Source organism: Apostichopus japonicus, chromosome 17, assembly GCF_037975245.1.
Source record: "Apostichopus japonicus isolate 1M-3 chromosome 17, ASM3797524v1, whole genome shotgun sequence".
Lineage (NCBI taxonomy): Eukaryota > Metazoa > Echinodermata > Holothuroidea > Aspidochirotida > Stichopodidae > Apostichopus > Apostichopus japonicus.
This window is the reverse complement of record NC_092577.1, coordinates 30,861,173-30,874,927: the sequence shown is the minus strand read 5'-3', so window position 1 is coordinate 30,874,927 and position 13,755 is coordinate 30,861,173. Positions and strand designations below refer to the sequence as shown.

Genomic DNA, 13,755 nt, shown 5'->3' with positions numbered 1-13,755 from the left:
CAGGTCCAGATAAAAGATAACAAGGTATCACGTTTCATTAATGTCTGCATTTTGTAGCAACAAGAAAACCACTTCACTTGCAAGCAACGGAAAGTTAACTTTTTTTCAGAGGGCAGCATGCGTTTTGGGGCGAGTTTTCAATGCCTTTAAAAGACAAACCAAGACTTAAAAACAACCATTAAGGATTGAAATGAGATTTCTGATACTCCAGAGATAAGCGTAGCCATTGCTGGTAAGATCTCGGAGATCTCAAAGAGAGACACCGGATGGAAACTTATCGATGGTTTGCGGTAAACGATAAACAATGTCGCCAGAAATTAGCCCAGACAGTCCGACGCTGTCTCATTACTACTAGTGTTAACTTCCATTTTACAGACATAATCATAACCTTGTTTTTCTTTTTTCTTTTTGATGTAAAACTTGATAATTATGAGCTTGAGAGATCGAAAGAAAGAAAAAAAATCCATAAAAATGCTCTGCAACTTATGACTGCACAGAAGGTGAATTGTTCCAACATCTTTCTGTTTTCAATATTGTCAGTTATTCATATTTTTTGTTCTTGATCTTTCTTGGTTTGTTTTTTGTCAGCTTTAATTTTGTTTCTGAAATTTTAAGTAAATAATTTTGCAGCAAGAAGACAGTTTTCAGAAAGGAAATTTTTGTATTATACTAAAAATCATCGGAATTACAATTTCATTTCCAATAAATGTGACTTCATAAAAAGACCATTTTCCTTCCAACAATTGTCTGCAGTTTACCCCTTTCCCTCCCCCCCCCCACCCTCTTTGTTTAGAGGAATAGCCAGACTCGTGGTGTTAGTTTTAATTAGGCACTGTGTCAAAAGTAGGATGTTGAAGGGGCTGCAGCATCATGCAGCCAGGCTGCATAGAACATAATCTTGCTCCACAGTTTCACACAATAGACACTGCAGGTGTTCAGAGACAACAATCTCTATTGTCTGTTATTCATTGAGCAGGAATTTGCAGCTGCTGAAGATGTTCTTTTGGACACAGTGCCTTAGGTGTGTAGTTCCTTCTGCGATAGAAGGGGAGATAGATCTATGACTTGATATTTGTTACCAATTTTTCTTTACTAAATTTTGCATTTTTCCCCTTTATTCTCCCCCAGGATTTCAACGGTGTTCCAACTCCATTTATTCGTCAGGAGGAGCTATTCAAAAGCCTTACCACAACTTTACCGGTTAGTATATATCGAATTACCTGAAAATTTTATTTTGTTTTGAAGTAACTAAAAATTGCAGACTCCCCATATTTTTCTTGTTATTGTCATATTAACAATGTAATCTTAGTAATATTGAAGTTGGCTTTTCAGTAGAATCTCCTACAGATACAACAATGACCTAAATTTGCAAAGTGTTCCGCTTCAGTGAATTTTGTGTTTGGCTTCTGACATCAGATCCGGCTGTGATGTCATAAATTTATTATTGGAATGATTAGGTATTTTTGTGGTAAAATACCTACTTTTCATTTTCTTTTATACGGGGATTGGGGGGGGAGGTGGCTGGGAGGGAGATTTCATTCCTAGTTATTATGAAACTGTTAGGTAAAATCTAGCTTGCTGATTTGAAGTTTGAAATACATTGATGGAATACTTTTACAATTTGCTATATTCCAGCTGTATTTTGGCTTTGTTTTTTAATTTTAATTTTTTCTTTTTTATAAACATTTAAAACAATTTTTTTAGTTGATTTCCATATATATTTTTTTCTATTTGATGCTTGTAAAACGAATAACGTTGTTCATTAATTGGTTATAGTCATGTTACATTTCAAAATTATGAAGCGGAAATTACTGAAATTTTGCAAAATTTGCCAGTTTAACCTGTAATGCTAACTCATGAAAAAGGTAATTTAAAAGTAACTGTTTGCGGAAAAATCAATCAAACTGGGACATGGTTCTTTGTTCTCCTACAACATTCATTTTCAGGGTGTCAGAGAGTTGTAGGTGGGGTATGGGGAGGAGCAGGGATAGATACTGTAGTATAGTCAGTATTGCAAAGTTCGGAACACTGCGAAGTTCGGACACCCCTAAGAAATAAACAATTTCACCATGCCAACCTACAGCAAGAGCCAATTTCACAAAAACTACGAAGCTACAGTTATTTTTTTCTCCAAAATGACCCGTGTGCAAGCAAATACTTACATATATATTTCTCAATAAAAGGAAGTTATAGTATTGGGGTGTTTTAAGGCTTAGGTGTCCGAACTTCACAGTGTCCATGCTACATTATTCCTCTTTAATTTGATCTTTGCTGCCAATCTTTGATTGTCATCAGTATGAATCATGTTGTCTATATTTTGCTTTGAACAGAACATTACTTTAGATAAAGACAGCCTTGGCATTACACCAGTCGACTTCCTCTCCTCGAGAGACATCGAGAAAGTCCGGCAGATATCCTTAATAGAACTAACAGCCATGTTTGACAGAGTGGGGATCAGTTATCGACCAATCAGGAAATCCAGCAAGAAGAGAATTAAAGGTGAGAGAACTGTAGAGACGAGGAATAGGAATACAGGAGTGGATTAATTACGTCGATGTGTAACGAAGGGAGGCATAATTGATAGAACAAAGGAGAGATAAATGAATGGATAAAAAGAAAGAGGTGAATTTAAAGACAGGTGTTGCAGATATAACAAAGAGATGCAGTGAGGGGAGACATGAGTAGTAACAACAAAGAGATGTAAACAAAGGGACATTGTTAGATAAATCAGAGAGATGTAACAAAAGGACATAAAAGGAAAATATTACAAAGACATGTGACTTAAAGACATATAGGTTGGTATAGCAAAGAGATGAAATATAGAGATATATATAGGGGTAGATACAACAGAGAGATGCAACAAAGGGAACCTATGAGTACATATAGTAAAGAGAAGCTACAAAGAGAAACATATGGGTAGATATAACAAAGACATGTGACTTAAAGACAAAGGGGTTGGTATAACAAAGAGATGAAACATATAGATATATAGGAGTAGATACAACAGAGAGATGCAACAAAGGTAACCTATGAGTACATATAGTAAAGAGAAGCTACAAAGAGAAACATATGGGTAGATATAACAAAGACATGTGACTTAAAGACAAAGGGGTTGGTATAACAAAGAGATGAAACATATAGATATATAGGAGTAGATACAACAGAGAGATGCAACAAAGGTAACCTATGAGTACATATAGTAAAGAGAAGCTACAAAGAGAGACATATGGGTAGATATAACAAAGACATGTGACCTAAAGACAGATGGGTTTAACAAAGACAGATGCTACAAAGAGACATAGAGGTCACACGCTATAACATGGGCATGTAACAAAGAGGCCTATGGTTATAAATGAACATATGTTACAAAGAGGGACAGAAGAGTAGATATTAACACAGCTAAAAAGCAACCACAGGCACAAGGGTATAGAGGTATAACAAAGATTATAAAGGAAGTTATCATAAAGGAAGTTCCCCTCTCAGAAGTATGGTGTTGCTTTCGGCTTCCCTTTTGATTTTGAAGGCAGTCTAACATTTTGTAGTTTGATGTAATATTCAATCAAAAATGAGCTATGAATTGAACCATCTTTGGATTGAATCAGCTTGTAGATGTTTCATAATACACAAAGGTGAAATTGAACAGAAAAATTGCATTATTATGGACCAACCATTTGGCAATTTGTACTAACATTGCAGAGAGTGAAACTATGTAGTTGAAGGAGGGAGGGTGGGGGGGGGGGACAGGATCTGAGTCATTGGTGAGACAATAATAAGAGAGCTTTTGTTTTGTTCAAATTATATGTAAAGTTAAAGAGATTAATAAGAGTTCCTATGACTTTGCTGTCATTTTTGTGATTTCCTCGTTGCCTTAGTAACGAGGATGTTTCCTAACCTTTTTTGTTCTCTATGGTTTTGTGCTCCCTTTCCAACAGAACTTTTATTTCTTGCATCTGGCTGGCTGAGAACAAGTTTTAACAACTCACAAGATACATTCATTACCTATTACTGCTAACAATCCATGCCCAAATTACACTTTCAGATAAAGATAGGGCTTTACTGGCTTCATATATGTAAGGCTTTTCAGATAAAACCTAAAAAAAAAAATAGAAAAGAAACATGGGAGTAAAGGGGTGGGGGTGGGGCAGGGATTAGAGAGTGGAGTGGTCTTTTTTTTTCTTGCAAGATAATCATATCGTTGCTTGGAGAATGATAGTTAACTTAGGGGTAACCCCCATCTCCAAACTGACAAGTCAATACAGGAAACAAATAGATCATGATTATTTGATCTGAGTTCAAACTGGAAAATCCCTCTTTTTATTATTGCTAAATACAGTATAAGGAGACAACAGCAGTAATTATTAGGCACATGAAGTGGTGATTTTCTATGATTGAATACCAAGGTTTATGTCTATGATCCTATTTCTAAATGTGCATGGGAAAACACCTAAATTTATTTTCTTTATTCCATACATCCATTTCAGTGCAGTTGTGCAATAATCACACAATGAAGGACAGGATTACTAAATTTGAAGAAAAAACAAAAACAAAAGCAAACAAGGAATGACTATATCATTTAAATAGACTTCCTCATAATGCATGCAAAAGTTACGACAATAAAGACTGGTTTAGTCACGGCTATTTCTCGATCCTTTGTGCAACACAACTGAATAGGTTTGTCGACTGGGTTTGCGAACATGTTGATCAGTGCGTGCCAGTCATGTGACTTGGATATTAAACACTTTTGCAAAACAACTGTGAGTTGAATCGGTGTGTGCCTTTGCTAACAAAGCGGTGTAGATATTTCTTCATGAGAACTTCACTGACCTCATGCATGTATTCAAAACTTGAATGAATCTGTTGAGATGTGGAGTATAGTTAATAGGCTTATAAGGAACCATAGGTAGGCTTTCAAGTGAGTAACTGTTGGCTTCCTAAACCTAGGGAATTACCTAAATTTATAAATACTAAACCGGCTACATTAAGATCAACATTTTGATTGAGTCATTGCAAACGATAACCCATCATCAGTATGGTTGATGCATGGGTTTATATTATCAACCTTTATACAAAGGTCAACGTATCTGCAAGTATTTCCTAATTTATGGAGAGTTGAGTGGACACAACATTTCCTTGTCACTCCCTAGGAAAGCAAATAACATGAACACATTAATGTAAACTTCCTCCAACGGTGACTCATCGGTTGGATCACATTAGCGGACGGCGGAGTGTGGTTACATGTCACGTTCGGTATCACCATTAAACTGATCATCTTTGTTGCCCAAAAATTTGAAGTGTGCTTATATAGATAGGTGATAGGGCGGAAGTTAAAGTTAGATAAATGCATGCTCACGCTGAGGCTGTTGTTTTTGACGGAAGGAGAAAAATAGTCAAATTTCAAAGTAAACCTGTTGGTGTGTTAATGGGTGGAATTGTGGTGTTACTTACAGTTACACTGCATAGAGTAGGTCAGACTTTTACATTCATGGATGGATATAAATCTCTAATACAAGAGCATTTATAGCAGGGTTGTCCAACCTTTTGCAGAGGAGGGCCACATGGAATGATTATGATGAAGGAGAGGGCCTCATGAACCCTACGCTCGATTTTTCGATTTTTTTGCCCAAAGCCCAAGGCAACAAAATGTGAGCACTGCGCGCGGAGCGCACTGATTTATTTTCCTTCCTGATAAAGCAGATGAATAAAGTACAACCGCCCCCCCCTCCGCTGAGAGTGTCACACAAATTAACTGACCTGTATGCAGTTTTTTGGACCCAGAAGGTTCGAATGATTGATTATATAGCTTCAAATTGTTATCAATAAATCTGCTCACTAAAATTTCGTACTGTACAAGCATCTCTGGCGGGCCGGACGCAACCCTACGGGGGGCCAGACTGTGGCCCGCGGGCCGTAGGTTGGACAACCCTGATTTATAGTCAATATGATGACTAACAAAATAATTGTTTTGTGTTTCTTCACTTTTTGAGAGAAAATCACAATTTGAGAAAACATTCACATTCACATTTTGAGAAAACTATTCACAGTCACAAGTAATCGTCTCAAATTGTACCGAGCCAAAATTTTCAAAATATTTTTAAAAAGTCCTTTTGGAATCGGATAATGTTTCTGGGAAGCCATGATGACTCGCACTTCCATTTTGAATTACAGATTTAGGCAAAACAGCTCAGTCTTTAACAAGTAATGTGTATAGTTCACAAGTAAAGACATTTGTCACCATTTCTTGGCCATTCTAGCATATTATTGTGCTAGAATGTCTTCTGTTTTGTGTTACCTTCCGTTATGTCTCAGGCTGATTTATGTTATTTCGGTTTCTCGACAGAATACGGAGTCTTTGGTGTTCCACTTTCCATTCTTGTTGAAAGAGACAGGGACCTCAAACCAGATTCTGAAGTTCCTATTTTTCTTTCAAAGGTGAGATTAAAAGAAGTTTTAGAAAGTTTTCCTAAAGTTCACTATATGTTTTTTTCAGTTCTTGAACAACTTATTATCATTAAAGCAAAACATTGTTATTTTCTTTATTAGTTTCAGATTATGAAAGCATATTGAAAACCCTGATAGACATAAATTTTCCTTTTCATTGTATTTTGTGTCTATAGCGATTCGAATTTGCAAATTATAAAATCTCAGAAATCTATGGTTACATCTCTCTGGGGGGGGGGGTGAGCTTTTTGTAGATTTGCCTTAACTTCCCCCAGTTTGAATTATCTGTTATTCAAGTTTATCAAGAGAACTATTTATATTTCTCTGAATAATTTGCTTTGTAATTGTATGCAGGTGCCCAACTATATATACTAGTGTACAGAACAAAACTTCACTACTAAACTACATAGATGTGCAGTTCAAAAGAGAAAACAAATTTGTAACATACGTTACATAAACATATAACATATATGTGCTTTACAACCTACAACGTTGAAATTTCGCATCCAAGCACCCTCCAGGGCCACCCCTCTCTTAAGACCCCCTTCTCGTAATATATAGCCCCCCCCCCTCCGTACAAGAAATGGTGATTGTGACCCTGCTTTATCATGTTTTAGCTACTGTAGCTCCTGTACTAGAGTTCAGTTTTCTGTACTTGTACCTTCCTACAGAAAATGTCATGATGTATGATAGCTTTTTTTTAGTTACATTTGCGTTAGAAACCATTTGGTAACATTTCTCTTTATATTTTTTATGAATTTTTCAGTTAATAGGATATATTGAAGAAAATGGCCTGAAAGAGGAAGGTGTCCTTAGGGTTCCAGGTTCAACAACAAGAATAAAAGTAAGTCACCCCCAAAGAAATTAGCTCTGAGACAATTTCTGAACTAATGAGAAATTAATAATCAGGTAGTTATTTTTACGACGCTTAAGCGACCACGAATGTGGGGAGAAGCCCGCAAGGGCATGTGGAATACAACTTTCCCGTCGGCTTGGCTTCCAATTCAACATTTTAACTCAAATTTGGAATCTTTCCAATTTAGAAAGTCGTTTCAGATGAGAAAACTCTTGGACTCTTGGATGAAAAACCCACCTTACTATGACCCGGCCGGGGATCGAAACCCCAAAACTCTCGATTGCTTAGCCTCATTGCTTCAAATGCCACCGCCTTTATCCACTCGGCCACAGCACCGGTTAAATTGCAAAGATTTTAATTATATTTCCAAAAACTAAACAAACTTTGCATCAGGGTGAAGAAAATTGATGAGTAAAATAAGGAGATTAGACAAGTATGAATAGTTATACATTTTGATACAATGATGTCATGACCCCAGGCAGGCGAAGAGTCATTCTTCCATTTATGGGTTGCGGCTGAGTTCGATAACCTTCCGTGGACAATCCAGAGGTCTCCGTTGAAGCGTTCTAGCCATAAATTGCTCTGCTCTCTTCTCAACCTATTGTTAGTGGGATTATCAAGACTGATTCTCAAGGAACAGGAAGTGATACAGTAATTTTCGTCAACAAACTAGGTAGATAATGATCTGTCATTGTGATGATTTTGACTTGTTTTTTGTTGTTGTTGTAAGATCTGGTGTAAATATACTTCAAATTTCATTTTTGTGTTTTTTGTTGAATCATCGGTTGTTTTGCCGATGTTAGAGAATGTTTTCGTACTTTGTATCCTTCCTCATGTTTTTCCTTCTGCTTATGTCTTGCTTTCTAGTTAGCTTTCGAGTTTGTTTCTTATTAAGCGAATATTGTTTCATATTAAGCAAATATAGCTAAAGCCTGCCGAGTTATCGTAATTATCCTGACTGGCAACTTCTGTCGACATTCTTCAAATGTAATGTTCTGAGTGTTTTTTTCTGTGAAATGTGATAGAGTTTTGTGGGATTGATATTATTTGCATAAATTAATTCTGCATAGCAAAGGTCAACAGAGGTCACTGGATCAATATCTCTTGATCATGTGATACTATACTTTTCCAGCTGATAAGAATGAGTTGGCTCTCAGACAACTGTATCTAAGTCATCGTAAGATGAGAGGCCATGCACAATATGTTTCGCCTTCTTGTGAAACTATACTTTAGGTTTGAGAATTTTACCCGAGTATATAGCTCTCTTTTCACTATTTCTTTCCTTAACTAGTTCTTTCTCCCTCTTTTGCAGGAGTTACAAGGAGAAGTAGAGAAACAATTCTACAACGGCACTTTTAAATTCCAAAACCTGAGGGTCAACGACGCAGTCGGTCTGCTCAAACTCTTTCTCAGGGAACTACCGTCACCACCTCTCACTCTTGAATACGTCAATGCATTTTCGTCCGTCGAACGTGAGTTGGCTTCGGTCCTCTTAATCGATTCAAGACTATATTTCCACGATTACTATTTTAAGTCCCATTATGCGTTCTATTACAGTTAATCAAAATAAAACAAAACTGTTAGTAACTGATTATCCACTAAAGAGCCTGTGTAAGAGAATGTGTAAAAGGTAAGAGGGCCTGACGTTTCGATCCTAGCAGGATCTTCTTCAGAGGCTGAATGACAAGTTACAGTAACAGAAGGGACAAATACACACACAGAATACAGACAGGTTAATGAGCAGGGTGAACACAAAGGAGAGAGATGTAAGAGGATTAGTAGATGGGATGGAGAGAAGAAAGAAAGAAACCAACAGGGGGAACAAAGGGGGAGAAACCTGTTGGTTCAGCCTCTGAAGAATAATTAATTATTTAATAATTTTAGGTTTACAGTCTTGTTCAGGGTGCAGCCACAAACCGGCGCACACAACTATATTTACAAGTTACCTCGCAAGTCCCCATTTATACACCTGGGTGAAGAGAGGCAATCGAGATAAAGCGCCTTGCCCAAGGACACAGCGTAATGATCTGGCCAGGGCTTGAACCTGTAATCCTTAGATCACAAGTCCACTGCCTTAACCACTTGACTACAACACCCTCACAAGAAGATCCTGCTAGGATTGAAATGCCAGGCCCACTTACTTTTACACATTCTATTTACAGTAACACTGACAAAACTGATTTTAATTTGTGTGTCAACCTTAATCATTTCTTCTGCTTTTCTTCTCTTGATTTTTAATAGCTGATACCGACTGGAATTTGCAAGTTTATAGTCGAAAGTGAAAAAAAATGTCTTTGTGATCTCTGTTTTAATTTCTGGTTGAATTCTTTGTTTTTCCCAATACAGAAATCAATGACAGAAAGAAACAGCTACAATGCCTTAATCTCCTCATCCTGGTCTTACCTGATGTTTACCGTGCTACTCTCAAGGTAATTAACAGGGATTATACAACACCTAATTGTATTCTGGTCATTTGATTGGTCAATTGCTCGTTGATTGCATGCAAAATCCGCTCTATTCCACTCTATGAAATAGAATCATGGGTTATACATTTTTGGCAGCACTTTTTTCAATGGTAAGAGAGCAGAGAAACCTGTCTGTTCAAAACAATCTGTTGCATGAGTGCATTTTACCCATCTTTATAATATGTTGTATAAAACAAATAATGAATGGCTTCCATTCGTGCAATAGTGCAAATATTTCATTCGTTGAAAGATGTAATTTGTTCCATTCAACTTGGCTGCGCTTCGTTGAATGGAAGATTCCATCTTTCAACTCATGAAATATTTGCACTATTGCACTCATAACCATTCATTATTTGTATAATAGCTCATCTGGTATCGCATCGCAAAAAATGCTCTGCAAAATGGTCAGATTACAATGGCCATTGCAAAGACTGCTCAGAGTTTCTTTGTACACAGGAACCGTAGTGTTTCATAAGAGACAAAATTCACATTCTTCCCTCACTCAAAAAACTGCTACACAAAATTTGAACACTAAATTATTATTATTATTACACCGGTGCTTATATAGCGCAATATCCCAGGGTTCAATGCGCTCAACAAAACAAATACAAAATTACAATTGAATACACTTAACCATAGGTTTGTTTGAAATAAAACGTCTTCAACGCTGATTTGAAAGTGCTGATAGAGGTAAGGCTTCGTAGTTCTGATGGTAACTTGTTCCACAACAACGGTGCGACATGGCTAAAAGCTTGCTCCCCGACTCGCTAAATGATTTACTCATTAGAACAAAACTTGATGTAATCTTCAGTCGCCAGATGAAACATTTTTAGCTGTGGGGAGGGCAGTCAGTCTCTTACATTCATATTTAACGTCCATGATTATGAATTGTCAACAACTCTGTAACTGGACGACATACATTAATTTGGAGTGACTCGAACCGGGGACCTTATGATTGAAAGGCACCGGCGTTAACCACTGAGCTCACCCTCCGCAATGATGTAATCTTCAGTTGCCAGATGAAACATTTTGGCTGTGGGGAGGGGAGTTGGGGGATAGGATGGAAATAAAAGTGAAGGGAAATGATTCATTCGTCCTTTCTTCCTCTTGCAGTTGCTTTTGAGTTTCCTCTACAAAATTATGCAACACGAGGCAGACAATCGGATGTCGTTGAACAACGTGGCGATGATCATGGCGCCCAACCTGTTCTCCGTCAAGAGCGTCACCCAAAAGAAAGTGGTCGACTTTTCAGAGTTGGCCTTTGCGGCAGGAACGTCGAACATCACCAGAATGCTTGTGAAGTATTACAACATACTGTGGGTGGTGAGTGATATGCATTGACGTTGTATGAAGATGTTACAGTATGTATGATGCAGGTGGTTGGTTACAAGCACTCACCAGGGGCATAGCCAAGGGGGGGAGAAGGGGGAAGCCGCCCCCCCTTGAGCATATTTTTTTTTTTTAAATCTTTTTATGATATTGCTAGTAATATCAAAATAGAAAATGCTAACATGCAACTTACAAGGCCTGGGAAGTGCCATTTTCAGCGACCTGGGAGGCATTTTCAGCCAAAATTTTCTTGTCACTTCGCGCCAACTCATGGTGGCACTACGCTTAGATAGTTTGCAATGTCGAATCTACTGATGTGCAACAAGTCACTGAGCTATAAATTTGATTACCAGCAGTTTTAGTAACCAATCCTGTTATATTTAAACAACACCCACCAAAAATCAGTGCATAAAGCTGTGTTCATAAATTTCAACTTTTCGAATGTGGAAAATATAACCACACAGTTGTTTAACTCATCTCATCGTCTTTTTCTTCTGCTTCGTCGTCAAGGTTCCTAGCAGAATGTTAGAGCAGGTCAGGAAGATGGTTGACATGGATGTCAAGAAAAACAGAGAATCAAAATCGGTGAGTTCTTTAAATTCCTTTACGTAAATGGATATTACTGTGACTGAAGACGGTTGCTTTTTTCTCCACACCTTCCTGTCTTTGTCCTTCTCCAGTTTATTCCCTACCCCCTTCCCTTAATCCTCTCTTTGTCCATCCACTGTTTATCTCCTACCTCTCCTCTTCCCCTGTTGGTTTCTTTCTTTCTTCTCTCCATCCCTTGTCTACTAATCCCCTTACATCTATCTCTTTGTGTTCACCATGCTCATTAACTTGTCTGTATTCTGTGCATGTTTTTGTCCCTTCTGTTACTGTTACTTGTCATATAGCCTTTGAAGAAGATCCTGCTAGGATTGAAATGTCAGGCCAACTTACTTTTACACATTCTCTTACACAGGCTCTCTAGTGGATAAGCAGTTTGCTAACAGTTTTAATTTATTATATTTTATTTTCATAAATTTATCTGTCATAATTTCTACTTATTTGTTCCTCTTATCCCCTTTTTCCAGGTCATGACAATATTCAATAAGAAAGGGAAGGAAAAAAGAAGAAGCATGCTAGAGGTAAGTTACATAAGATTTTCAATACTGCTTACTCTTACATATCTCCTCACATTTATAGCACTCTATCTTCTCATAAAACCACACCTTGTTTTACTACCCTTGACATTCTCGAAGACTTCAAGGGTTACGATTAATCAAACAATGACATACCTCATAAACCTCTCTGTGCAATTTTGTCACATCTGAAATTCCAAGTCATAGCCTCCTGCCATCCCCTCCTTCCCCACCCCTCCCTCCCCTTGCCTCCCCACCATGGTTCATTCTATTTAATATTTATTGCCCTCTCAAACAGGATGTGCTGGAGGGGATCATCAGAATACAGACACCTGGAGATGAAGAGAAAGTCTTCACAACAGTACAGCTCTCTGAGCATACCACAGCTGACGATATCGTCGCTAAATTCACCCAGGATCTTAATCCGATCGCGACCCCGATACTGAGGAGACCCCACGGGCGGAGCGTACGGAGAAGTCGGAGAAGCAAAACACTAGACAAGTAAGTACTTGCAAAATCTTTCTTTCAGGCCCGGGCGAGGTGAAGGTTTACAATAGTTATTGAAACAGTACAATATGTGAGTGAGCCAATTCATAAAGTACTTAAAGGCGTTGAAGACTTGCCCCAAACCGCGTGCCATGCTTTGAAAAAGTTAACTTTCCATTGCTTGCAAGTGAAGTTTTCTTCTTGTAGCTACAAAATGCAGACAGTAATGAAACGTGATACCTTGTTATTTTTTATCAAGACCTGAGATGTCCATCACTGCTATGTACACTGTGTTGTGGGTATTGACCGTAGCTGTATGTATTGACTGTACACTAGTGTCTAATTACCGACGGTAGCAAGCTGTGTGTGTATTTTCTGGGATCGATGGTGGTGTCTAACACTTCTGTTACACCTCATTCGAAACTAGGTCAGATTACTGGCATGAGACGTGTCTTTGTGCGCGAGTCTTCACACCCTTTTAGCATTGAGAAATTTATGGCCGAGGCACTTGTGATACAATATTTTACATAAGTTTCTGTGCTATTTATTAGTGTACCTCAATCATAGTCAGCCAAAGAGCTGTAGTTGCTTTCTTTATATCGGATTATGGCTAAAATAAATCTTCATTAAATTTCAATGGCTGCTTCGACGTTTCCTTCACTTATCGATGAGTATGGAATGTTTTCACAGAAAATAATCTTTTTGGTTCCATAGAAACTCTGCTTTTGATGCACTAGCAGGTGTGCCGCCAAATAAGACGGTCAGGTTTTATTTGTACGAAGTCGGAGGCAACATTGGTAAGTATGTTATCCTTTTGTTACATCAGTGAGCTAAACAGAATCCCTTTGACATGCTACTCTTTGTTGTCCTTACCCTTAACAGTACAGTAATAGTACATTCGTGTCTGTATTCCCTGTGGACATTCAAAGATAAGCAGGTGTTGAAAGGCCAGCTCATTCATGACTCTCCATAGCAGGATATTGGTCATGACTTTAGTTGAAGGAAGTTTGGGTGAGAGGTGAAAGTGCGGTTACATAGTTTTTAGTATCGAAAACACACG

The 13,755-nt window shown here is 37.9% G+C and overlaps 1 protein-coding gene across 3 annotated transcripts in view; it reads left to right on the top strand.

The window, feature by feature from the left end:
* Window positions 1-13,755, top strand: part of LOC139984183 (rho GTPase-activating protein 18-like) — an 87,886-nt gene that overhangs the window by 67,204 nt on the left and 6,927 nt on the right. For all 3 annotated transcript variants that reach the window (XR_011798967.1, XM_071997961.1, XM_071997963.1), the window contains 11 exons: window positions 1,129-1,200; window positions 2,331-2,499; window positions 6,338-6,429; window positions 7,205-7,282; window positions 8,607-8,766; window positions 9,641-9,723; window positions 10,873-11,082; window positions 11,599-11,673; window positions 12,162-12,215; window positions 12,508-12,710; window positions 13,410-13,492. Coding sequence is in view for 2 of the 3 variants with exons in the window: in XM_071997961.1 (XP_071854062.1) it covers window positions 1,129-1,200; window positions 2,331-2,499; window positions 6,338-6,429; window positions 7,205-7,282; window positions 8,607-8,766; window positions 9,641-9,723; window positions 10,873-11,082; window positions 11,599-11,673; window positions 12,162-12,215; window positions 12,508-12,710; window positions 13,410-13,492 (1,279 nt within the window). In the remaining variant the exon portion in view is untranslated. The remainder of the gene's footprint in view (window positions 1-1,128; window positions 1,201-2,330; window positions 2,500-6,337; window positions 6,430-7,204; window positions 7,283-8,606; window positions 8,767-9,640; window positions 9,724-10,872; window positions 11,083-11,598; window positions 11,674-12,161; window positions 12,216-12,507; window positions 12,711-13,409; window positions 13,493-13,755) is intronic.